We start from the raw sequence: 24932 nt of genomic DNA on the forward strand, positions 1-24932 counted from the left end.
CCTGTCTTCGGTATCTGAGAGCTGACTGACTTCGGCAGATCTGACTTCGCCTGTTTGCAGCGGACCGCGAACCTCAGTTTGCTCATCTGTAAAATGGGGTTGTGTTCGTGGTTTCCCTCCAGGGTTGTAGCGAGCGCTGGAGGGAGTAATAACTATGTAAAAACGCTTAGCACACAGTAGGGGCTCAACTCAGGGGGCTTGACGGTAACGGTAATAATTGCAACAGTTGGGAAGCGAGGACCTCTGCGGAAAGAAAAGGCCTTGCAGTGTCGGCGTGTGTTGGGGAAGGGGGGGTGGTTTAGGGGGATGGGTGGGGACAGCAACAAAGCCAAGGCCCCCTGTGGCCAAGCCTCTGGGCCGGCGGTCGCGTCGCCCCTCCCTCTTCCACCCCCACAGCGGGGCGCGCCTTCGGCGGGAAGCGCAGGTGTCCGCGGCTTCCCCGCGCGTCCCCATCCCTCGTCGCCTTGGCGGCGGCCCCAGCTCCCTTCTGCCGTCCGCCCCGCGTCCTCCGCTAACCTCGGGTCTGGACTGGTGAACGGCGGGGCCGGGAAAATTTGAGTCACGGTGAGGGGGGGGGGGGGGAGCGGAGGAGGCGGGCCGTGACCCTGAACGGGGTGGGCTCTAGGACCCGCCTCGGGCTCCCAGCAGGGGGACCCGGCGTGAGCCCGCGTGCCGCACGCACCGGCCCCGACGGAGGGAGACGCCGCGCCGCAGCCTCAGCCGCGCGCCGCGGCCGCTGGGTGCCCCCGGGACGGTCGCGCTCGCCCAGCGACACTCGCGCCTCCACCGCCGCGGCCGCCGGCCGCCCCGGCCCCGCACGCGATGCCCCGGGCGCCGCTCCTGCGGCGGCTGCTGCTGCTGCTGCTGGCGGTCTCCGCGGTGGCGGCGGTGGCCGGCGAGCCCGGGCCGGCGCTGCCCCTCCCCACGGGGGACGCCACCCTGGCCGTCGTCTTCGATGTCACCGGCTCCATGTGGGACGACCTGATGCAGGTGCTCGACGGCGCCTCACGCATCCTGGAGAGCAGCCTGAGCCACCGCAGCCAGGCCATCGCCAACTACGCGCTGGTGCCCTTCCACGACCCAGGTAGCGCCCCCGCGGACCCCCTTCGCGCCGCGGGCGCCCGGTCGTGGGCGCTCACCCATCCCCCGCCCCCCGCCGGCCTTCGCGCCCCGGGCGCACCCGGAGGGCCGTACGCTGCTCCGCGACCGGGCGGGGGCGCCCTCTCCGCACATGCGCGCTGGCGGACCCCCGCACCTGGGGCGGCCTCCCCTTGCCTGCCCCGGGGAACCTGCTGGCTCCCTGCCCCGAGCCTCCCGGGTTGCGGGGTTGCGGACCCAGGCCTAGTGACCGAGAGCCAGCCTCTTGGCTGTGGGTCTGAAGCAGGTGACCTCACCTTCCTGAGCCTCGCTTGCCTTAGCAGCGAAACGGGGTGGGAACTGTCCCCAACCCTTGCTGAGCCGTGGATCACGACGCAATCGTGCCCGGGGCCCGGCACGCGACGAGCCTTTGCGCGGTTTGCGTTTTGACTTCCTTGTTCCTTTCTTAGACTTTGCTCCCAGCAAGGGCTTCGGAGGCCAAAAGAGCCCCCAGAGGCAGGCAAACACACCCACCCCTGCCTCGGTTTGGCCCTCGGTTTTCCCTAGGAAAACGGCGGCTCCTCCGGGTGGCCTCCACCTGCCCGATTCTCACGCCCCCCCCCCCCCCCCCCCTGCGCGCCGCACCTTGTCCCCTGCAGCCACCTAACTTTCAGCTCAGCGTGAGGGGCACGGCCTTGAAAAGGGTCCCTGGGAGACCCCACGGTGGGGAGGTCGGGGAAACCGCTGCGGTGTCTGTGCAGAGCTCTAACTTTCTGAGCAGCGGGACCGCTTTTTCGCCAACATTTTTTTGATGAGAAATTTCAGATTTACATCAGAATGGGGAGGGGGGAGGGCGGAGGGCATCGAACACCTATCTGCACCCCCCCCCCATGATCCTATGATTATTGTTTTATAGTTTATCAGGTCTCTCCATCGAGCCACCTTTCCATCCAGAACGATAGCTTTATAAAGCCAAAAAACAATAAAAATGGCAGATTCCTTGCAAAATTGGACTGCAAAGTGCCTTGGGCTGAGAAAATACGCAATGACCCATGGCTATATGAGATAGGAAGCCTTTTGTTGTTGTTGTTGAAGGATTTGCTTTTATTAATTACCACAGCGTCACAGATTTGCAAAATGGGCAACAGTGGGTGTGATATAATCCCCACGCAGCCCCCCAGGCTCTGCTTCCATGAGTTCTGGGTTCTGCGGAGCTCTGCTGCTCAAAACCCAGAGGCCAGGGGGTCTAGAAAAATATTTCTGGGAGCATTACAAGGATAGCTCCCACCTCCGGGTGGCGGGCAGTTGTGAAGCCATGGGGTATGGGGTGTCCTGGGGTTTCAGCTCAGACCCAAGTCACCCTCTATCCAACCCCCCCCCCTTTCTGGGTCATTCTCGGGCTTCCAGAAGCCATCGCCTGGAAAGAGCTGAGAGATCATCCAATCTACCCCTTTTTCTTAAAAGTGAGAATCTGAGTCTCAGGACACGGATGGGGCTTCCCCAAAACCACCTGCTAGGATGATGTAATTTCGGATTCATGACCCACATTTGTCTCTAAAATGCTTGGTCACATCGCAGGGCAGGATAGGAGCCTGCTGGAGCCAGACATAGCGTCCCGGGGTCCAGGCTGGGGCTCCTGAGGGCTGTTCTCCCTGCCCCGCCCCTGTAGCTGCAGGCTTCTGGAAGCTGCCAAGTGATTACCACCCCCCAGCCTTTCCTCCCTTCCCTGGAAGCTGAGCAGTTGTGCGTGCGACTCTCTGACCTTCACTGAGTCCTCTATGAAACAAAAGCCCCAATACCCCGCCCCGTTCCCCCAAACCACCCTCCCTACAGACACCCCCAGGTCTGGGCACCCCAGCGTTTACTGAGCCCCTTCTGTGTGCACAGCCTTTGTGAGGCCCCCAGCGTGAAGGGGGCAGGCATCCTGCTGGGGACAGGCCAGGTGGAGAGTGGAAAGTATCACCTGGCTCCCGTACCAGCTCCCGACGATGGGTCGGTCAGCAAGGAAGGGCCCCGACCAAAGGCTCTCTGCGGAAGCAGCGTTGGAGCAGGGCTTGGACACGCATGAGCGTTTATCTGCTTTTGACCACGTGCCTGGCCCTTGCTGGGTGCTGGCCATGCAGCGGGGGTGGCGGTCTCCCTGAGTACGTGGAGGGGGGCTGCGTGGTGGCTGACATGTCCGGGCAGGTGTGTGTGGCAGCTGGGAGCGTAGGAGTGAAATGGGAAGGTGGGAAAGGCAAGACTGGTCCCGGCTCTGACTTGAGCACTGGGGGGTTTGGAGCACTTAGATTTCCTTGTATGGGCTGCGAGTGGCCACCGAGGGTTTCTGAGCAGGGATTAGATGGTGGTTTACGTTCAGCTGTCTTTTGAATCGGCCAGTGGAATTCTCTCTGGTGGAAGAGAAGCTTCAGAAGCAGGGCTTTTAGCTGACTGTTCGGGCCCCCAAGGCCCCCATACATAGAGGGTCTTCTTAAAGGAGACCCCCCCCCCCATCCTAAACCCAGAGGGCCAGTCTTTGTAGGGTGAATATCAGTGGTTCTGGACTACAAGTGTTTGGAGAGAAACCAGGACCTGTGCTTTGGAAATATTCTTAAAGTTTTTTCTTTTTTTAAGTTTATTTATTTATTTTGAGAGAGTGGGGGGAGGAGCAGAGAGAGAGAGAGAGAGAGAGAGAGAGAGAATCCCAAGCAGGCTCCACACCACCAGCGCTGAGCCCGAATCAGGGCTCGAACCCACGAACCACAAGATCAGGACCTGAGCAGAAGTCAGACGCTTAACCGACAGAGCCACCCAGGCGCCCCCTTCTTAAAAAGTTTTTAAATGAAAGAAAGTGCTGTGTTCCCATCCTAGAAACTTAGCGTTTTGGTAACGGTTTCATCTTGGCTGAAAATTCAGCTCGTTTTCAGGTTTTCGTTATGAACGTGTTGCCAAAAACACCCCCGTGTGCAAATAAGTCTGTCTGTCTCTGATCGGCTTTTTTTTTGCAGGATTCGGTTTCTGGAAGCGGAATTCCTAGGCCGTTTTTAACACACCGAATGGGTGGGCAGCTCTTCAGATTGTTTTCCAAAATGTGTCAGGAGTTGAAACTTGCACCAGGAGGCTTTGAGGGGCCAGTTTCAGAGCAACTACCCCCCAACGCTGGGAATTCAGATTAAACCGTTTTTTTTTTCCTAATTCAAAAGATGGAAAATATCTCCTTATTTTAATTTCTAGTGAACTTCACTACATTTTCAAGGGCTCACGAGATTTTGGTTTCCTTATCAGTCACTGTGAGGACTTTATATTGATAATATTAACTGTTTTTTTGTTAAGCGGTTAGTATATTTCCTGATTGTTTGCCTTTTAATATTTGTGATTCCTGGTGTTCTGAGTTTTAAACACGTATGTCGCAAAATCGATTGACTTTTGCTCTTTGTAGTTTCTTTACCTACGTGCTTAGAAAAAAATTTTCTTTTCTGTCACAAAGTCAGTTAGGGACATGTTCTTTTTTTTTTAAATTTTTTTTTTTTTAAGTTTATTTATTTTTGAGACAGAGAGAGACAGAGCATGAACGGGGGAGGGGCAGAGAGAGAGGGAGACACAGAATCAGAAGCAGGCTCCAGGCTCTGAGCCATCAGCCCAGAGCCCGACGCGGGGCTGGAACTCACAGACCGCGAGATCGTGACCTGAGCCGAAGTCGGACGCTTAACCGACTGAGCCACCCAGGCGCCCCTCTACTCTCTGTTGCGGAGTTTGGCTTTTTCAGATCCCACATGTCAGGGAGATCATACAGCATTTATCTTTCCTGGTCTGACTTAGTTCAGTTAGCATAATGCCCTCAAGGCCCATCCGTGCAATGGCAAATGGCAGAATTTCCTTTCTCATGGCCGGATAATATTCCATGATGTATAATCGTCTTTATCCATTCATCCGTTGATGGTTAAAAGAAATTTCAGGGGCACCTGGCTGGGCTCAGTCCATGGAGCATGTGATTCTTGATCTTGGGGTTGAGAGTTTGAGCCCTACGGTGGGTGTAGAGATAATTTAAAAAAGTAAAAAAAAAATCTTAATTTTTTAAATTAAACTTAATTTTAATATAGTTTTGTTTTATTTTATTATTTTTAGCACAGTTTTATTTCAGATTTACAGAATTCTTACGAAGATAGTACAGAAGTTCCCGTATGCCCAACTCCTTGTTCCTCCTATTATAATATCTTACGTTACTGCGGTACATTTATCACAATCGACCAACCAAGATTGATGTATTATTATTTTAATTTTTTAAAAAATATTTATTTTTGAGAGAGAGAGAGAGACAGAGCATGATTGGGGGAGGGGCAGAGAGAGAGGGGGAGACACAGAATCCGAAACAGGCTCCAGGCTCTGAGCTGTCAGCACAGAGCCCGACACGGGGCTCGAACTCACGAACTGAGCCACCCAGGCGCCCCGACTGATGTGTTGTTATTAACCAAAGTGCATTCTTTATTCACATTTCCTCAGTTTTCCCTTCATGTCCTTTTTCTGAATCCCATCCAGGATCCCACGTTATATATTCAGTTGCCATGTCCCCTTAGGCTCCTTTGGCTGTGAGAGTCTCCCAGGCTTTGTTTTTGATGACCTTGACGGTTTTGATGAGGATCACTCGGACGTTTTGTCCCTCAGTCACGATTTGTTTGGTGTTTTTCTCCGGTTAGAGCGGGTGGTGGGAGGGAGAGCACACGTGCAATGCCATTCTGGTCGCGTCCGGCCACGGGTGCACGCTGTCGATACGACGTATCACTGTCGATGTTGACCTCGGTCACACGGCTGAGGCGTCCGTTGTCTCTGCTGCGAAGTGACTCTTTTCTTTCTCCCTTTCCGTACCGTCCTCTTTGGAAGACAAGTCCCTAGGTGCGACCCCCACTGAAGAAATGGGACGTTGTGCGCCACCTTATTAGGGCTGGAGAAGCTGCATAAATTATTTGGAATTCTTCTGGATCAGAACCTTGTCCCTTCTTCCCCATTTATTCACTCATCCAGTCCTTTACATAGCTCACATGTATCATGTAGTTATTTCGGACACCGGGTTCTAATCCAGTGCTGCTTTATTTTTGTAGCTCTGTTTTTCCAGCTTTGGTCATTGGAAGCTCTTCTGTTGGCTCTTGGGTGTGTGTGCAAGTGTGTGTGTGTGTGTGTGTGTGTGTGTGTGTATAAGCACTATTCTTACTTTCTGGCACTACAGACGTTCAAGACCCGTCTTCTGTATTTCCTGCCCCCATCCTGGATGTAACAATGCATCCAAGAGTCCCTGGCTCCTTTTATTGAAAAATGGTGTCAGAAAATAGGATCTGGGTGCTAGGGGTGCTGGGGTGTCACTGTTTCTAGATCATTAGCTGACAGAGCAAAGAAATAGGCGCTGTATAGTAACCTGCGTGTATACCTATAGCTGTGAGTGTTTACCTGTGTCTACACAGAGCCGTGCGTGACTTCATACCGATGCCTCCAACTCTGATTTTGTTACCACGTGGATCATTCCAGCCTTCTCCCCTTGCTGATCTATGAGCCCTGACCCCCACAGGGACAAACCTGGCCCCCCCCCCCCCTGCAGCCACCTTGCGTTTATTTAACTGTTGTGGAACTAGTTATGGAACTGTTCAGTTCCACTGTACGTAGAAGTGGTGGGAGCGTTGTTACTTTGCACCCCATGGGAGACAACCCTGTTAACCAGAGGACAGTTCTTTGGCCTTTGGTCTTACAGACTTATTTCCAGAGCGACTTAGGTCAGTCCCTGATCTGTAATCTTTTTATTCATCTGCTTCCTTTTCCTTGAACATTTATTCCGTTACATTTTTTTTTTAGTGTTGATTTATTTTTGAGAGAGAGAGAGAGAGAGAGAGAGAGAGACAGAGCATGAACAGGGGAGGGGCCGAGAGACAGGGAGACACAGAATCCGAAGCAGGCTCCAGGCTCCGAGCTGTCAGCACAGAGCCTGACGTGCGGCTCGAACTCAGGAACCGTGAGATCATGATCTAGGCTGAAGTCGGTCGCGTAACCAACTGAGCCACCCGGGTGCCCCGAACATTTATTCTTTCAGATGGCAAAACAGAAGAACTGAGTCCACTTCCAAAAAAAAAAAAAAATTCCTGTTGTGATTTTCTTTGGAATTGTGTGAAATCTTGATTTGGGGAAAATTGTCATTAAATTAAAATCGTCATTAAAAAGTTCGGTTGTTTCCATCTAGGATGCGTGCCTCTTTGTTCACATATTTATTTCCTTTCGTAAGGAGTTATAGTTTTTTTTTCTCCCTTATACGTTCCACCCATTTCTTTTAAAGATCATTTCTAAGTATTTTGTTTTTTGTTACTATTTTGACTAGGAATTTTTTTTCCATTACATTTTTTGCAAATGAGTATTGCTGGTATGTTGGAAAGCAATTCATTTTCATATATTTATTCTGTTTCCAACGTTCTTGCTGAAGTTGTTCTATTATTTTTTTTAACTAGTTCTAACTTTTTGGGTAATGGCTCAAGTTTCAATTGCCTATCGAAATTATAATATTGTCTTGCTTTTCCAATCAAGTATTTCACTGATTTGAAATGCCTTTTGTTCTTTCTCAGCCAGAACTTTCAAAAAAATTTTTATGTTTATTTTTGAGAGAGAGAGAGAGAGAGAGAGAGAGAAACAGAGTACGAGCAGGGGAGGGGCAAAGAGAGGGGCAGAGAGAGGGGAAGACACAGAATCTGAAGCAGGCTCCAGGCTCGGAGCTGTCAGCACAGAGCCTGATACAGGGCTCGAACCCACGAACCGTGAGATCATGACCTGGGCCGAAGTCGGACGCTTAACGAACTGAGCCACCCAGGCGCCCCCAGAACTTTCAGAACAATGCTAAATACACAAACAACGGCCGTGATCATTCTCGCCTTGCCTCTGATTGTGCACTGCTATGTGACGTTGGCTCTCGGTTTGAGGTTTTCCTCATCAGGTGAACGAAGACGATGCTTTCATTCCTAATTTACTAACGGTAAAAAACAAAACAAAAAAACCCACCCCAAAACACAAAACCCCGAACAGGGATGGGCGCTGAATTTTAGCCAGTGACTTTCTGGCTGTTTGAGGTATTCGTAAGCTCTTTTTCCTGTTGACCTATTGATATGATTCCTTCGTCTCTAACTACTTCCACGTTCCTTCCAGAAGCCCTGCTCAGTTGTGGGTTATTCTTTCGTATACAGCTGGATTCCATTTGCCAGTGTCTCATTGGGGAGTTTTGCATTCTGTTTCAGCTCAGATCAGTAAGTGACATTCTTTCTTTGTGCCCTCTGTCAAGTGTTGGCATTAGGGCTTAGCTCTTTTGTTTATTTAAAAGCAACTTTAATGTTTATTTTTGAGAGAGAGAGACAGAGACAGAGCGTGAGCAGGGGAGGGGCAGAGAGAGAGGGAGACACAGACTCCGAAGCAGGCTCCAGGCTCCGAGCTGTCCGCACAGAGCCCGAGGCGGGGCTCGAACTCATGAACCGCGAGATCACGACCCGAGCTGAAGTCGAACTCTTAACCGAGTGAGCCACCTGGGTGCCCCTTGTCTTTTTTTTTTTTTTAAAGTAAGCTCTACACATGGCCCAGGGCTCAAACTCACAACCCCAAGTTCAAGAGTTGCATACCCCATGGACTGAACCACCCAGGTGCCTCTATTTATTTATTTATTTATTTATTTATTTATTTATTGTAAAAATTTTTTAAAAATGTTTTTATTTATTTTTGAGACAGAGAGAGAGCATGAGCAGGGGAGGGGGCAGAGTGAGAGGGAGACACAGAATCTGAAGCAGGCTCCAGGCTCCGAGCCGTCAGCACAGAGCCCGATGCGGGGCTCGAACTCATGGACTGTGAGATCATGACCTGAGCTGATTAACCGATTAACGGACTGAGCCACCCAGGCGCCCCAGGGCTTAGCTCTTTTAGTTAATAACTATAATTATTAAGTTTTCTCCCCAAATTGCAAATTAAAAACAAAATCATTCATTTATTTTTTGTGGCCACCTCTACATCCAACGGGGGACTTGAACTTAACAACCCCGAGATCCAGAGTCACATGCTCTGCTAACTGAGCCCGACAGGCCCCAAATTGTAAAATTAATACACGCTTGTGAAATATTCTAATAATACTGCTCTCAGGGGATACAAATACTTTGAATAATTTTGCATCCCTCCAGACCACGTGTGCGTGTAATTCACTCCTACACATAGATGCACTTGATTTTTTTATGACACGAAAAATGGGATCATACGATGCATAGTGTTCTGCACGTTGCTTTTCTCCCCCGTGCAACACCCCAGCGATCTCTTTCCACGTCAGGAAATATAAATCCACCTCACTGTTTTTAACGACTCCAGAAGATGCGACAGAAGGGATCTTCGTTTATCTGGGTCCTATCTTGATTTATCCAGCCGCGCCCATATTGTGGGAAATAGATGGCTTTCAGCTCCTTTCCCGCAAACACTCACGCGTTTGCAAACATATCCGAATGATAGATCCCAGGCACGCCGTTGCTCTGTGAAGGCACGTGAGCGTTTTCAGTTTTGGTAACGAGATTGTCCTCCAGAAATGCTGTACTGCCCCGCCCTCCTGGCACAGTATGAGACTGGGTTTTTCCCACACACCTTGCCGGCATCGGGGGACATCATTCTTCCCTGGTTTGCTAATTTGCCGGGTGCGAAATGGTGTCCTGTCTTAACTTGCATATGTTGGATCGTTGGTGGGTTCCAGCATCTTCTCTGGGTCACCAGGCGCACCGTCAGCTTTCCTCAGGGAGGAGGGGTGTCAGCCTCCTGTCACAGTGACAGGAGTGACATTGCTGTTAACCAGCCTCTCATGAAATAGATCTGATTGGTTCTAGCTCTGAGGGGACGGTCCACCACCCCTGGCCGCCCTCCCCCCGCCCCTCCGTGCGTGCTTCTCACCTTGGAGGCTGGGGGCTCTGAGCTGCCTGCGAGCCGTGAGCTGGGTTAGGCACGTCCCCGAGGAGAAGTGGCAAGATAAGGACGAGGTGGGTCTGAGGGCAGGAGGCTGCCTGAAGGGGCTGGGCTGATGCGTTAGGCTGGTCCCCAGGGATCCCTGACAGACCCACCTTTCACTCGCTCAATAGGCAATTCTCGAAGGATGACCACGGGCCAGGCGGGGCTCCAGCTTGCCGTGGCACCTTTAGTCCAGCCGGGCCCACAGCAAAGGGCCAAGTTCGTTAACCACAGTGTGGTCCCTGATACAGAGAGGCCTTAGCTGCTCTGAGAGGTGGGGATACAGGGATGATGTTTGAGCCGAGATAGAGAGGTGCTGGGTGGGTCGGGCAGAGCCCGTCCGGGCGGGGGAGGAGCACTGCAGGCTGAGGGGACAGCGGATATGATGGCTCTGAGGCTGCCAGGAATGTGGATGTGAACGTCTCCTTAAAGACGGCAGGGATTGGCTGATGCGGACAGTCGGGGCAGAGCCCGACTCCATTGGGTGTTGGGGGCGAGGGCCCCTCCGTGCGGATCTGGACTCCTGGACACCAAGGAGGAGGTGGAGGAAGGTTCTGGGGCCATATTGGCTCTTTGGACAGCGTCACTTGTCCAGCTGTTTCCTGCCCCCACCATGTCTGTCCTTTGCGGGCGTTTTCAAGGGAGTCACGTTCACCCAGCCCTGGGCTCAGGGATGGTGGGGAGCCTAGCAGGCTAGACTTCACTTTCCCCAGCCCCTGCCTGGTAGAAATGGGAAGACGGTGTCCCCGAGAGGGGATGAAATTGTGCCCGCGATGGTGGCAGACTGTGGGACCCTACCCCGGGGTCACTGCAGCTGGAGGAGGGGGTGGGCGTGAATCCAGACTTGGCCCCAGGACTCCCGCCCTGCTTTTAAGGGGGAGGGGGGAGGGGCAGGCCCCAGGAAGAGTCCTTGACATGAGGTCGTTCGGAGGCCGGACCGGCAGTGCCTGGCTGGAGCCCTGACCGACGTCACTGGGGCACAGGATTCTGGGTAACGGGCTGGAGCATCACCTGGGTGTGATCCTCCCGTGTCCCAGGGCCTCCACACCCTCCCCTGGTCAGGGTGGAAAAAAATCCGCCTGAGGAGAGATGGTTCCAGGCCAGGCTTCTGGGGCTCAGATGCTCAAGGGCGGCACGAGAGGAGCCAAGGTCACGGGTTTAATGATTTTTGCAGCCGGGCGGTCGTTGAGACCTTGAATGTGGGGCTGGATGGACCCACTTTGAATCCCACCTCTACTGCTTGGGTGGTGGGGGGGGTCACCTCACCTCCCCGGGCCCCAAATTCTCATCTGTGAAATGGGGATAATAAACAGTTGACTTCTCAGGGCAGAGAACGGCACCTGGTGCTTCGTACATACTAAAAGGGTGGTAACTGTCCCCATCATCATGGTCACCCTTGTTTTCGGAGGCAGCCCAGCTGGTGGCAGAGGGGGCGTTGGGGGCGAACAGGTGGGTCTGGACGTTGTGCCCTCCCCCAAATTCATGTCCTTCCTAGAACCTCAGGATGCGACCTTATTTGGACAGAGGATCATTGCAGGTGCGATGAGTCAGGATGGGGTCATACTGAGGTAGAGTGGGCCCTTATCCAACACGATCGATGCCCTCATAAGAAGGAGAGACGCAGGGACAGCACAGGGAGAAAGCCCTGTGACAACGGGGGGAAGGCCCGAGCGCTTTACCAGCCAAGGAACGCCGAGGGTTGCTGGTGTTGCCTTCAGAGAGAGCACGGCCCTGCCGACACCCGGATTGTGGACCGCTGGCCTCAAGAATTGCAAGAAGGGAAATAGTTCTGTTGTTAAAAGCTACTGAGTCTGTGGTGTTCTCTTACGGTGGCCCCAGGACACTAGCACAGACGTTAACTATCGCTTACCAGCTGTTTGACCTTCACTGAGGGCGTTGTCTCCTCTCTAAGTCTTGGTATCCTCCGTGGTTACAGGGAGATATTTATTACGAGAACTGAGCTCAAATTATCAATATCATGCTAGCCAGGCCGGCATGCTAAGAGGTGGGGTGATGAGAGCTTTTTGTCCAGAGCCAGCCCTGCCTGGACAGGGTGAAGGAAGGAGATGGGGAGGCTCGCGAGACCCCTTTCAGTGGGTAAACTCATATGGGGACGTGTCAGGTGGCTTGCCCTCTCCTGCCCTGTCCTGGCACCTCAGTCTGTCCCACTGGAAGATGGGTCTTGAAATGGTCATCCTGCTGAGAGCACCCGGTCCTGGTGGGGTTTCAGGATGGATGAGGTGCAGCCGGGCCCAGGAATGACAGATGAAAGCTAGAGGCCAGCGTGAATTAACGACAAGAAGGCCTCTCTCTTTCTGCCTGCCGCTGCGGAAGGGAGGGTGGCGGGGAGACCAGGTGGCAAGGAGACCTCCAGCCCCCCAGCCCCTTCTTGGCATCTGGGAAGCCAGCGCTGCCGTAGGTGTTGGGACCTTCAGTGGCACCCTGTGCCCGGAGCCGGTTTGGAGATTATCTCTTCAGTAAAAGGAAGAAATCCCAGATTTTGCGTGCGTGTGTGTGTGTGTGTGTGTGTGTGTGTGCTCTCCTGAGAGCGTTCTTGATTCAGATGTTGAGACAGGCATTTAAAAAACTCTTGCCTTCTGGGGCGCCTGGGTGGCTCCCTTGGTTAAGCGTCCGACTTCGGCTCAGGTCATGATCTCACAGTCTGTGGGTTCGAGCCCCGCATGGGGCTCTGTGCTGACAGCTCAGAGCCTGGAGCCTGCTTTGGATTCTGTGTCTCCCTCTCTCTCTGCTCCTCCCCTGCTCATACTCTGTCTCTCTTTCTCTCAAAAACACATATGGAAAATAAAACAAAACCTTTTGCCTTCCATCTCAGCCAGGGTCGTGCCCTCTGTCTTGAGAGCAATCACGGACACTTTTGTCCGTCTGGCCAACCCTGTCTCAGTATGGCCAACTCCTCTGCGTGCCCCAAATAACCACATTCGTTCCCTGCTTCATTTTGTATTTGTTTCCCTGGGAGACGGGCAGCCAGCGTGTTGTAGGGGGAGGGTCTGGGATTCAGCACATGTTGGCTGTGTGTTGATCGTATGCCTGGCCTTGTTCTGGGACACGGGTTACAAAGGTGAGTGAAACTTTGTTCCGACCTGGGGCTGCTCAAGCAATTTGGAATTCACTGATGTGTTTATTCGGTTACTTATTTGAACCGGGTTTGTTGAGCGCTTACCGCGGGCCAGGCACTGAGCTCGGCTCGAGGCCTGCAGTGGAGAACGGAAGAAGGGGTCACCGTCTGTGGGGAATATCCCATCATTCTTGCACCAGATCTTCCCAGCTGACCTTGAAGGACTCCCGTCTCCTCTCTGGACTTCAGTTTCTCCGTCTTTAAGAAGATGGGAGTTTTGGATCTCTTTATCTTCAACCTTGTTAGGTTTGGCACATAGGTTTGTGGTCAAATTGGTTTTATTTATTTTTTTTATTAAAAATTTTTAAAATGTTTATTTATTTTTGAGAGAGAGAGAGGGTCAGAGCGTGAGTGGGGGAAGGACAGAGAGAGAGGGAGACCCGGAATCGGAAGCGGGCTCCAGGCTCTGAGCCGTCAGCCCAGAGCCCGACGCGGGGCTCGAACTCACGGGCCGCGAGATCGTGACCTGAGCTGAAGTCAGACGCTTAACCGACCGAGCCACCCAGGCACCCCCGGTCAAATTGTTTGTTCCCAAGTCTGTTCTTGCTGGAGACGGGATGATGGAGGCTGTGGGAGGCAGGATAGATGGTTATTTCTGTAACCCACAGAACCTGTACATCAATTATTTGACACAAGCAAAGGGGCCTCGCACATGTAGTTAAGGTAGGAATCTTGACATGGAGAGATTATTCCAGATTATCTAGGTGGCCTCATTGTAGTCACAAGCCTCCTTGTAAGAGGGAGGCAGGAGATCAGGGTCACAGAAGGAGATGCCGCAGAGAAGCAGACGGGAGAGAGAGGGGCTTTGAAGATGTAGGAGGGGCCGCAGTCCCGGGAACGCAGGCGGCCTCTAAACGCTGGAAAAATCAAGGAAGCAAATTTTCCTTTAGAGCCTCCAGAAGGGACGCGGCCCTGCTGATACCTTAACTTTAGCACTTCTGACCTCCAGAAATGATGTGTGTTGTTTTAAGACACTAAGTTTGTAGTGATTTATTAAAGCAGTAGTAGGAAACTGACACAGAGGCCAACCTGAAAATCCTTTCCAGGGCTTTCCAGTGAACTCAGAGAAGCCTCCCTGGCTCCTGAAATTTTCCAAGTCTGTGTTAGCCACACGGTCCCTGGCACTCCTCATGTGCTGGCCCAGTGCTTGGGATGTAAGGAGAGGATGTCACTGAGCATTGCTGAGGGGTGTGGGGGAATCAGGACGAATCTTCCAGAAGAATCTTCCTCTCTCCCAGAGCGCAGACTCTCCTAGAACAGCCTTGGTCGTGGAAGGCTAGACCTTAGATGGTAGGTCTGGCGTCCTCCCCCCCTCCACCGTAGGGTCCCCCCGACTTTGGGTTTCTCAATCCGGTAAAATTGTAAAAAAAAAAAACAAAAAAAAACACAAAATAAAATAAAATAAAAATAAAACTAAACTAAAATAAAATAAAAATAAAATAAAATAAAATAATAAAATAAAATAAAATAAAATAAAAATAAAATAAAAAAATAAAATAAAATAAAAAAATAAAATAAAATAAAATAAAGTAAAATAAAATAAAAATAAAATAAAATAAAATAAAATAAAATAAAATTAAATTAAATTAAAAAAATAAAATAAAATAAATAAAATAAAATAAAATAAAATAATAAAATAAAATGAAATAAAATAAAAAAATAAAATAAAATAAAAATAAAATAAAAATAAAATAAAAAATAAAATAAAGTAAAATAAAATAAAAATTAAATTAAATTAAATTAAATTAAAAAAATAAAATAAAATAAAATAAATAAAATAAAATAAAAAAATAAAATGAAATAAAATAAATAAAATAAAATAAAATAAAATAAAATAAAGTAAAATAAAATAAAAATAAAATAAAATATAAAAATATAAAAATAAAAAAGCTAAAAGGAAAGAAAAGCCGAAGGAGTCGACATGGGTGACCAACTTTTGATCTTGCCAAGTAGAACCGTGAACAGAATCAACTCCCTGAACAATCATTGTCCCTCGATGAGAGAGGGTGATCCTCAACCCCCCTCCCACCCCCCAGGGAGGAGGTGCATAGACGTTACAATAACGGGGAAGCCCTCCCAACTGCTGTTTCATTTACGATAACTCACGTTGCCAACTTGATTCTTATGTTGCCGCAAATGGAAGAGAAGGTGGTCAGCCTAGCGCGGGCCCAACGCTGGGGCTGTCGGGGCAGCTGCCGTCCCTAGACCACCGTGGGGGTGGGCGGGGCCAGCCAGAGTCAGCCCTGGGCTCCCAGGGGCAGTGAGCCATCAGTGTGGATTCTTGAGCAGGGGCGGTGTGAGCCAAACTGGGCGCAGGCCGGCCTCTCTGGCGTTGGCAGGTGGACGGATGAGCGGCTGGCACGTCTGGAGCTGGGGAGGACGGTTACGAGCTTCCTGAATTTGCTTCCAAAGTCTTTACAAACGGCCTTGCCTTTGACCCAGCAATTCCGCTTAGGGGAGTGAATGCCACGGGGACGGCCGAGCTGGTGCTTAAATGCCACGGATCCGGAGGTGTTCCTGGTCGCGCTACTCTTTTTAAACGTCGGAAACAAAGCCATGTGAGATTGGGCAAGTCCGCTCACGGTCATTTATGCAAAGGCAATACCTCAGAGTCATTCAAAAATGATTCTGGACTGAGCATTTGGCCTTCTGGAAGGTTGCTCAAAATACGTTGTTCAGTGAAAAGAATCAGGTTAAAAATAGTATGTTATTTATACTTTAGTAGAAATTCTGCCTGAAAGAGTAGGCATGCATTGTGAGATGTATATTTACAGATCTGCATGGAAGTTTTGAAGGTTATGTATGAAAATCAAAATGACTGTCTCTGGTTGGTAGAATTCCTTTCTCTTTCTTTCTGTTTTTAAGTTTATTTATTTACTTAGAGAGAGAGAGAGCACGCCCATAAGTGGAGGAGGGGCAGAGAGAGAGCGAGAGAGAGAGAGAGAGAGAGAAGATCCCAAGGAGGCTCCGGGCACTCAGCACAGAGCCCGATGTGGAGCTTGAACTCATGAACCATGAAATCGCGACCTGAGCCGAAATCAAGAATCGGACGCTTGACCTGCTGAGCCACCCAGGCACCCCAGAATTCCCTTCTCTTTCCATGCATCAGGACAGTTCACAGGGAGCAGTGCTCAACAGCTCAGTGTCTGGAGTTGTACAGACCTAGGCTCATCCGTGCCACTTACTGGCTGTGTGTCTTTGGGCAAATTACTTAACCTCTCTGGGCTTCCATTTTCTCCTCTATAAAATGTGGGTAAGACTGAGACCTACCAGGTGCCAGGGAGGACTCAGTGAGCTAACGCTCTGGAAACATCTCGGCACGTGGACTGGTCCTTAGTCAGTGCTTAGTAAATTAGTGTCATTTTTTTAAACATCGAACGTGTATTATTATGTAATAAAGAAATAACCAACATTGAGTCAAATCAATTTTTTCCGTCAGACTAGAGTTTGAGGCCCTCGTGTTGGAGCAAGACTGTCTTGCCCTGTGCCTTTTGTGAGACCTCACGCTGGAGCATAGGCAGTCGTGTGGCCGTGGGGGCTGGGCTGGCTCCCGTTCGCCAAGCCTTTGCTGGGTACCAGAATCCATGGCAGGGAGGGGAGGGGGTGTCCCTCCCTGGCCCCACCAGTTCTTACAATCATGGCTCTCAGCTAGGATAGATGGTGTTGTTATATGCCTCATTTTACAGATGGGGAAACTGAGGCTGGACACAGTGAGGTCAGGTCTGGGGGACCCCACGGCTGAAGGATGGAGCCAGCATCGCAGCCAGCTCTGTCTGGGGGCAAAGCCTGAGGGTTTGGTCGAATGAGTTACCGCAGAGTTCAGAAAGCAGGGGTGCGGAGGGGGGAGGCTTGGTAAAGGCTGGAACAGCTGAGGGAGGGGTGCTGGACATGACGAATACATTCAGAACACAGAGGCAGGGGCCCTCAGGGGACGAGGGGTTCTTAAAGTGCCCGGCAGAAGGGCTGCTGTCCGCACTCTCCCTTGAGAATTGTGGATGAATGCCGGATGATTCCACAGGCTTCCTTCCCTAAGAAGGACCAAGGTCTGCTGACTGGTTGATGAGTGTGGGAATTTTTGGGGGGTGCCTAGAATTTAGAATTCTTCAACTAAAAACGGTCCATTATTAGAGTTCACCGAGGACTCAGAGGAAATACTTCCCTAAGAAACTTGACATCCACGAACCTTGTAAAAACCCCCATTGTGCATACGTCCATAGGGTGAGTCGGAATTCCGGGTCTACGTGGCGAGTTGGAATTCTAGCCCCGTTTTCAGTGCACTGGTAGCCTTGTCTTAGGTTAGCTGTGACTTTCAAGTATGGCTGTTAAACCTTTTTATTGGGGGAACATTCCGAATATACACAAAGGAAGCAGAGCAGAGTAATGAATCGGCATATACCCACCACCAAGTATCCAAACCGCTCTCATTCATCTATACCTCTTCCCACCCTCCACCCCAACTCAGTGATGATTGCTGTCTTTAGCTCTGGTTTTAGGAGGTAAAATTTACCTACGCTGAAATGCACAAATCTTTGCTTTGCACTTTGGAGAGACCATATACCCACGGAGCCCCCATTCCTGCTACCATATAGAACATTTCTGCCGTCCCAGACAGTCCTTTTGCCTCTCCCCAGTCCCCAGACAACCCCCGTTCTGATTTTTTTCCACCTTGGAATAATTCTGCCTGTTCTAGAACTTCTATAAATGGAACCATCAAACACGCACTCTTTTGTGTCTGGCTTCTTTCGTGCGGTGTTACGTCTGTGAGATTCATCACGCGGTTGCTTGTATTGGTAGCTTGTTCTGTTTTCTTGCTGAGCAGTATTTGATTATACGAAGAGACCACAGTTTGTTTACTGTTTCTTTGGTTGATGGACGTTGGACTGGTTTCCAGTTCTGGGCTATGATGAGTACAACCGCGCTGAACGTTTGAGTACAAGTCTTGGTGTAGACATATGTTTTCATTTCTCGGGAGCGAAATGGCTGGATCGAATGGTGTGTGCATGCTTGATGTTTTTAGAAAGTTCTCTTGGCCTTCCAAAGTGGTTGGACCCTTTTGCATTCGCACCGGCGGTGGACGGAACTTTCAGTTGCCCTGTGTCCTCGCCTACATTTGGTGCAGTCAGCCTTTGTAATTGAATTCTGTTCTTTTTAAATGAGCTACCAGGGGCGCCTGGGTGGCTCAGTCGGCCAAGCATCCGACTTCGGCTCAGGTCACCATCTGGCGGTCCGTGGGTTCGAGCCCCACGTCGGGCTCCGTGCTGACAGCTCCGAGCGTGGAGCCTGCTTTCGATTCTGTGTCTCCCTCTCTCTCTGTTCCTCCCCTGCTCGTTCTCTGTCTCTGTTTCTCAAAAATAAATAAACGTTAAAAAAAAATTTAAATGAGCTAATAAATGGATGGAGTTTCTGGAAGATTTCATTCTTGTTCATCAGCCTGGCGTTGGACAGCTCTCTGTTCCTTCGTCTTTCCAGAATTCCTTTCCCACTGATGGTGAATAGAGACGGCCGTGTTCAGAAAAGATTAGGGACCGTGGTTTTGAGGTTGAGCAGGGCGGGGGTTGCCCTCCGTCTCGCCTCTGTGCTCCCCTGGAGTTCTGGTCTGGTTTGGAGCAGGGCAGGGGGCTGAGTAGCCTGACCTCCCTTCCAGGTCAGATCCTGGCAGGCCTGGAAGCCTCTCTCCCTTTGGTGGGGGGGGGGGGTGTCTCTGGGGCCCAGGCTTCACCCCCTTTCCCCCTGGTGACACGTCTTGTAACTGCTGCCCCACCCCACGGAGGCGCTGCGTCTGGGAATCCAAGCCCACCTGGGCCTCTCTCTCTTTTCCCTGCAGATATTGGCCCGGTGACCCTCACAGCAGACCCGGCGGTGTTTCAGAGAGAGCTGAGAGAACTCTATGTGCAGGTGGGCCGCCCTGCCCCTGGCTGCCGCCCATCCCCCGCCTCCTGCCGTCCTTCCCAGTCCATGCAGAGGCCAAGGTCTTTACCCTACCCGGTGGCCAAGATGGCGGCTCCCTGAACCGCCATCACCTGCCTCCCAACACTGCCGGGGGCCTGCACCCCAGCTGGGGGGTCCCGGAGAATCTGTACTTCTCGGGGTTCCTTCCTTTATTCGGTGAACCAAGTACCGACAGGAGTCCCTGTGCCTGGCACGTAGTAGGTGCTTATTATTCAGTGAACGGACGAAGCGGTAGCTGAAGGAGGATGCGAGGGGTCTCCTCACATCCTCTGAGCACCTTGGTAAAGCATCTGTCCTTCCCCGCTTCCTGCCGCTGAGGACGGCAGCTTCCTGAAGGCAGGGCCCCCACATATCTGGCTCACCGCCGGGTCCCCCAGGACTCAGAACGGGGCCCAGCGCCTGGAGGGGACAGGAAGCGCTTGTGGGCCGGACGAACGGGCCCGGGAGAGATGCGTTACTGAAAAGCGACCCCGTTGCTGTGTGTGCAAAGCTGTCGAGGCAGGACATGCTCCCTTCTCGCGGAGCTCCCGTCCGTGGGCCGGGAGGGCGGGAGCGGGTGTTGGTTGGTTTGGGACTGATTCCGGGGCAGAGGGGATTCGGGGGGAGGGCTGGCTGAGAATGGCGTCCTCTGCCCAACGCCCACCTCTCTCTCTCCCGGCCGCCCCCTGTACCCTCCGTCGTCCAAGCCTTGGCCAACACGTGGCTTCTTTGGGGCATCTGTTAGACGTCCCGGGGCTCCCCTCCCTCCTCTCCATCCTGCATCACTCACCGCAGTGGTAATTAAAGAATCATGTCGTGCTTGTTAGCGCTTAGAGCAGGCCCCCACGGGAGGGACCCCACTCTTGCGTGGGTGAGCGAGCGAGCAGATGGCGCCACTCGTCTAAAGCAGGTTGGATGTGACCTTGTCTCAGGGAAGGCGTGCCGTGGCCCGGCCTCACCCATAGCTGGGCGGGGACAGAGGCCGGACAGAGGGGATTGGCCCCTTCCGGCCCCCCCCCCCCCCCCCCCCCCCCCCGTCGGTGTCAGAGGTCTACCTGGGTGGGCCCCACCTGGAGGAGGTGGGCGGCGGCCCCTGACACACCCCTGCCCCGCAGGGAGGCGGTGACTGCCCAGAGATGAGCGTGGGAGCCATCAAGGCTGCCGTGGAGGTGGCCAACCCCGGCTCCTTTATCTACGTCTTCACGGACGCCCGCGCCAAGGACTACCACAAGAAGGAGGATGCCCTGCGGCTTCTGCAGCTGAAACAGTCACAGGTGAGTGGACCGGCCCGGGGAGCTCGAGCGTGGGGGCCCCAGGGGGGTCCTGAGGAAGCTGGGGTCCCCAGCGCAGGCAGCCCGGGCCCCCACCTGCCGAGCGGAGGGCGGGAGCTTCTCTTCCAGGGTCTCCGCCAGCCCTGGAGGCCGAGCCGGTCTGGTGAAGTCCAAGTGTGTTCTCATGCTCTGGGGCCCCCCCGCCCGCCGGGGCTCCCGCCGCCTGGCGAGGCTCATTCTTGATAAAGACCACGCCACCCCCGGCTCCCCTCGCGCCCTGTCAGAGTCTGTGCGATCCGTCTTCCTCCTGGCGTCGCCTCTGCTCCCGTCTCCGCAGAGCGAGGCGCCCTCTTCCCAGTGCCTCAAGGTCTGGACTCTCTGCTGGGGTTTTTGCTTCTTGTGTTCGCAGCCAGGGCTGGGGGAGGGTGTGCACGGGACGGGAGAAGGGCCGTCTGACTGTGTGACCTCCTCGGGTGAAGCTCTCGAGAGCTGGGACAGCTTCTCTGGTCTCCCGTCTAGAACAAACGCCATTCTCCAAGGTTCTTCTTCTTCTTTTTTTTTTCTTTAAAATTTTTTTAATGTTTATGTATTTTTGAGAGAGAGAGAGAGAGAGAGAGAGAGAGAGAGAGCGCGTAAGCAGGGGAGGGGCAGAGAGAGAGGGAGACACAGAATCCGAAGCAGGCTCCGGGCTCTGAGCTGTCAGCACAGAGCCCGACGCGGGGCTCGAACCCACGAACCGTGAGATCGTGACCTGAGCCGAAGTCAAACACTCAACCTTAGAACACACGGTTTTTCTAAGTGTGTGGCCTCCAGGGGCTACTGCTCGGGGCCAGCCGATTTCCATCCCCTTCCTCGTTGTAGAGTTAATAATGGCTCCCAGTGGCTCAGTCGGGTAAGCATCTGACTTCGGCTCAGGTCACGATCTCACGGTTCGTGGGTTCGAGCCCCGCGTCGGGCTCTGTGCTGACAGCTCGGAGCCCGGAGCCTGCGTCGGATTCTGTGTCTCCCTCTCCCTCTTGCTCACACACTCCCTCTCTCTCTTTCTCTCTCTCAAAAAATAAACATTAAAAAAATAATGGCTCCCATGTATTGAGGCACCTAGTATGCCTGGCCCTGTACCACACCCTTGACCTGTGTCGGTCCCGATCCCCTGGGGCGGGCGCTCTCATCATTCCCATTCTACAGTCGCATCCGCTGAGCCCGGAGGGGAAGGGGCTTGGCCCAGGTCCCTCCTCCCTGGTTCTGGCCCTGCCACTCCAGTCACACCTGAAGAAGGTGGCCAGGGAAGCCACCTGTGTGTCCCTCTTCCAGGTGGTCTTTGTGCTGACGGGGGACTGTGGTGACCGCACTCACCCCGGCTACCTGGCTTACGAGGACATTGCCGCCACCAGCTCCGGGCAGGTGTTCCACCTGGACAAGCAGCAGGTGACCGAGGTGAGCCTTCCCTGACCGTCCTCGCCCCTGGGCGGCTGGGCTTAGTGGTCAGGTAGCTGTGCCACCCGTGAGCAGTGCTCCCCCTGTGGCCAGCACAGTGAGTGCTGTGCTCCGGGCTGTATGAGGTCCTCTCGCCAGCCCCCCACCCTCTACCCGCCGCCCCACCCCCGCCCCCACCCCAAAGGCAGGTGCCGCAGACTTCCCGATTTCGCAGGTAAAGAGGCTGGAGCTCGAAGAAGCACCCTGGGTCCCACAGGTGGTCCGGGCTGGCAAGATGGACCTAGCAAAATTTGCCAACAGTTGGGGGGCGGGGGTACGGGGTGAGCTTCTCCGCAGAGTCGGGGAACCCAGGGGCGGATAGAGGAGTGGGTGGGGGGCAGGGGGCGTCCGATTCAGGCTGTGTTGCTGGGGCAGAGAGTCCTGCCGGGGAACGAGCAGGCAGGCGCTTGCTTGGTCCTGTGTCCTGAGATGCAGGGTTGTCAGTGACCTGGCATCTGTACCCTCGCCGTGTTCTTGAACTGGGTGCCTGCCCTTCCTCTCCTCCAGGCCCCATTGGCCGCTCAGAACATGCCCTTCTTTCCCTCCCCCTGCGCATCTGCCTGCTCCCTTTCAGGAGCCAGAGGGATCCTTCCAGTGACATGCTCATAAATGTTCACAACTGCGTCCCTGGAAAGAATAAGAATGTCCGTTTCCATCTCCCTCATCTGACCAATGAGCCTCTCCTGTTTGCCCCCTGGAGAAGGTCGGGGCCCTTATCCAACCCCGTGGCCCGTGTTCTCCCCTTTTGCTCACTGCTGCCACCCCACTGGCCTCTGCTGTTTCTTCAGTGCCCCGCGTCTTTCTACCCCAGGGCCTTTGCTCATGCGGCTCGTTTTTCCCACGTCTCCTCCCCTGGCTCCTCATTTTCCCGGTCTTAGCTGACATGCTGTCCCCTTGGGAGACCTCCCTTGATTTCCCTTCTTGTTACTTAATGAACACCACTAGGCTGTGAGCTCCCTGACAGCCCGGCCCTTACGGGTCCTGTATCCTGGGTCCCGTCTGCTGCCGTATCCCCAGCACCTTATGCAGCCCCCAGCGTGGAGCAGGTGCTCAGTAAATAGCCGGTGGGTGGACACATGCGGGGTCCCTTGCGCCCGAGGCCCTGGGAGGAGGAAGGCAAGAGAGATTGTGTGTGTGAGGCAGGCCCTGGCCCCAGCCAGCCCTGCTGTAGCCTCCAGGAGAGGGTTTTTTTTTTGTGTTCTGTATTTATGCTCTCCGGGGCCGTGTTTAGATTAGCGTGCCTTAACTCCCTGTTGACAGATGGCGTTTATGGCTCTCCGCGACACATTGGACTTTATTCCTTGGCATGTGCACCTCCTCTGGCGCTGAGCCGCCCAAGTGAGGGTTGGGAGGCATTGAAGAGTGGAGGGATGGCTGGGTCCTTGTCTGGGGGGAGACCTATTTGGGCGGGAGCTGGGTGCTTGTCAGCGGCTAATCAGGCAGTGCGGTGCCGGGCAGGGTGGCGGAGGACGGCCCTGCCCGGGTGTGTGGGGCCGGGCTCTCCTGTGCTCTCTCTCGAGGCGGGGAAGTTGGGGCGACTCCGCTGGCTCCTGGCCATAGTACCCCACCTTCTGTTGTGGGAGCCTGACTCGGCGGTAGGTGTCTCACTTGGTGGGACCTCCGGTGGCCCAGCATTGGCTGCCTCTGGGTAGCGGCCTGGAAAGCGGCCGGGGCACCCGGGAGAGGGAACGGTGTCTTTGCCCAAGCCAGCGGGGAGCTCCAGCTGAGAGAATGACTCCTCAGAAGTTGCGGGAGTCCCTAAATTATTGCCTGTGTCGTTAGCCCCTTCACCTTCCCAAGGTACGTCCCATGTGGCAGGAGCGACACGTTCTGTAATCTCTCTTCCCTTCGCTGACCGTGCACCTGCTACGCGCACCGCGCACAGCTTCAGGTGCCGGGCGCAGAGACAGAATCCGTCCAGGTCCGGTCTCGGTGCTTCTGAGCCTTTACTTTCTTCCGGTTGTGGGGTTGGCCCTATGGGATTCCAGGGTAGTTAAAGCAAGGGGAGGATCCTCTCCCCCTGGCGGGGTCAGTTCGGAGCTTTTGCCAGCCTTCAGTGGACGGGGGAGGCGGGCATCATGGCCCCTTGGGGGTGTGCATTTCTGGTCTCGGCCGGGCTAGGTCCAAGGCCCCCCTCGCCCTGGCACAGAGCCCCCCACCCCCGCCCAGTTCGGTGTACGGTCACCAGCCCTGGCAGAGTGGGCCGGAATTGCTGGGCAAAGCCCCTCATTCTGAAGCTTTCTCTGGTCCTGGGAAGTCCATTCTGGGGGCCCAGACCCTGCCCCTGTTAGCACCGGCCCAGCCCGCACAAACGTGACAGATCGCCCAGATTCTGCACATTTCTCAGCTAGGAGAAAGGCGAGCCACCTTCTAAGGCAGTAAGTGTGGGGTGCAGGGGAGAAGGGGAGCTCTGACCAGGTGGTTCCAGTTAACAGATCAGGAGGCACCGGCCCCAGAGATGACTTCATCCCGGACTCTTCCCAGAGAGGGCAGCCCGGTGGAGGTTTAGGGCCGCGTGCCGGCTTCGGACCCCAGCCCTGCCACCTGCCTGCCGTGTGACCCGAACTCAGTCCTTAACCTCTCTGGGCCTCCGTTTCCCCCTGTGCACGGCTGGGTTTTTGAGAGCCCCTGCCCGGTGAGACGGGGGCGCTGTCCCGACAGGCACCCAGAAGCCCTTGGTGAGAGTTCGTGACGGCTGAGGCTCCAGCCCCCTGCTTTGGGGTGGAGCCCAGAACCCATGCCAGGCTCCGGCATACCCCCCTGGAGAGTAAGGGCTCTCTCGGAAAAGGTTCTCAGGACCCGAGCGCCCAGCGGTGGCGCCCAGCTGGCAGGGGCTGGTGCCCTCTCTCCATCACTGCCTGGCGGGCTTCCTGACCCAGGCTCCACGGTCCGGTCCCAGCTCTCTGCTCTGCGGCTCTCGGGCCCTGTAGGCCCCCTGGCCTCCCCGCTCGGCCTCCTTGGCCGGCCTGGCTGTCAGGCGTCTGGGGGAGGGACCCCAGGGGATGATTTATCTGCCGTGAAAGGCCCAGCGGCAGCCATCTGGCCAGGGTAGCAGCTCCAGATTCTTTCCTTCCTTCCCCATC

The 24932-nt window shown here is 53.7% G+C and overlaps 1 protein-coding gene across 2 annotated transcripts in view; it reads left to right on the plus strand.

Annotated features, from left to right (window-relative positions):
- Nucleotides 1–603: 603 nt before the first annotated feature.
- Nucleotides 604–24932, plus strand: part of HMCN2 (hemicentin 2) — a 143031-nt gene continuing 118702 nt past the window's right edge. For both annotated transcript variants that reach the window (XM_078436359.2, XM_078436360.2), the window contains exons 1-4: nucleotides 604–1084; nucleotides 19002–19072; nucleotides 20221–20379; nucleotides 21688–21810. In XM_078436359.2, coding sequence (XP_078292485.2) covers nucleotides 823–1084; nucleotides 19002–19072; nucleotides 20221–20379; nucleotides 21688–21810 — 615 coding nt within the window. In that variant the 5' untranslated portion in view covers nucleotides 604–822. The remainder of the gene's footprint in view (nucleotides 1085–19001; nucleotides 19073–20220; nucleotides 20380–21687; nucleotides 21811–24932) is intronic.

The sequence above is a fragment of the Panthera onca genome, chromosome D4 (genome assembly GCF_046562875.1).
Source record: "Panthera onca isolate mPanOnc1 chromosome D4, mPanOnc1 haplotype 2, whole genome shotgun sequence".
Taxonomy (NCBI): domain Eukaryota; kingdom Metazoa; phylum Chordata; class Mammalia; order Carnivora; family Felidae; genus Panthera; species Panthera onca.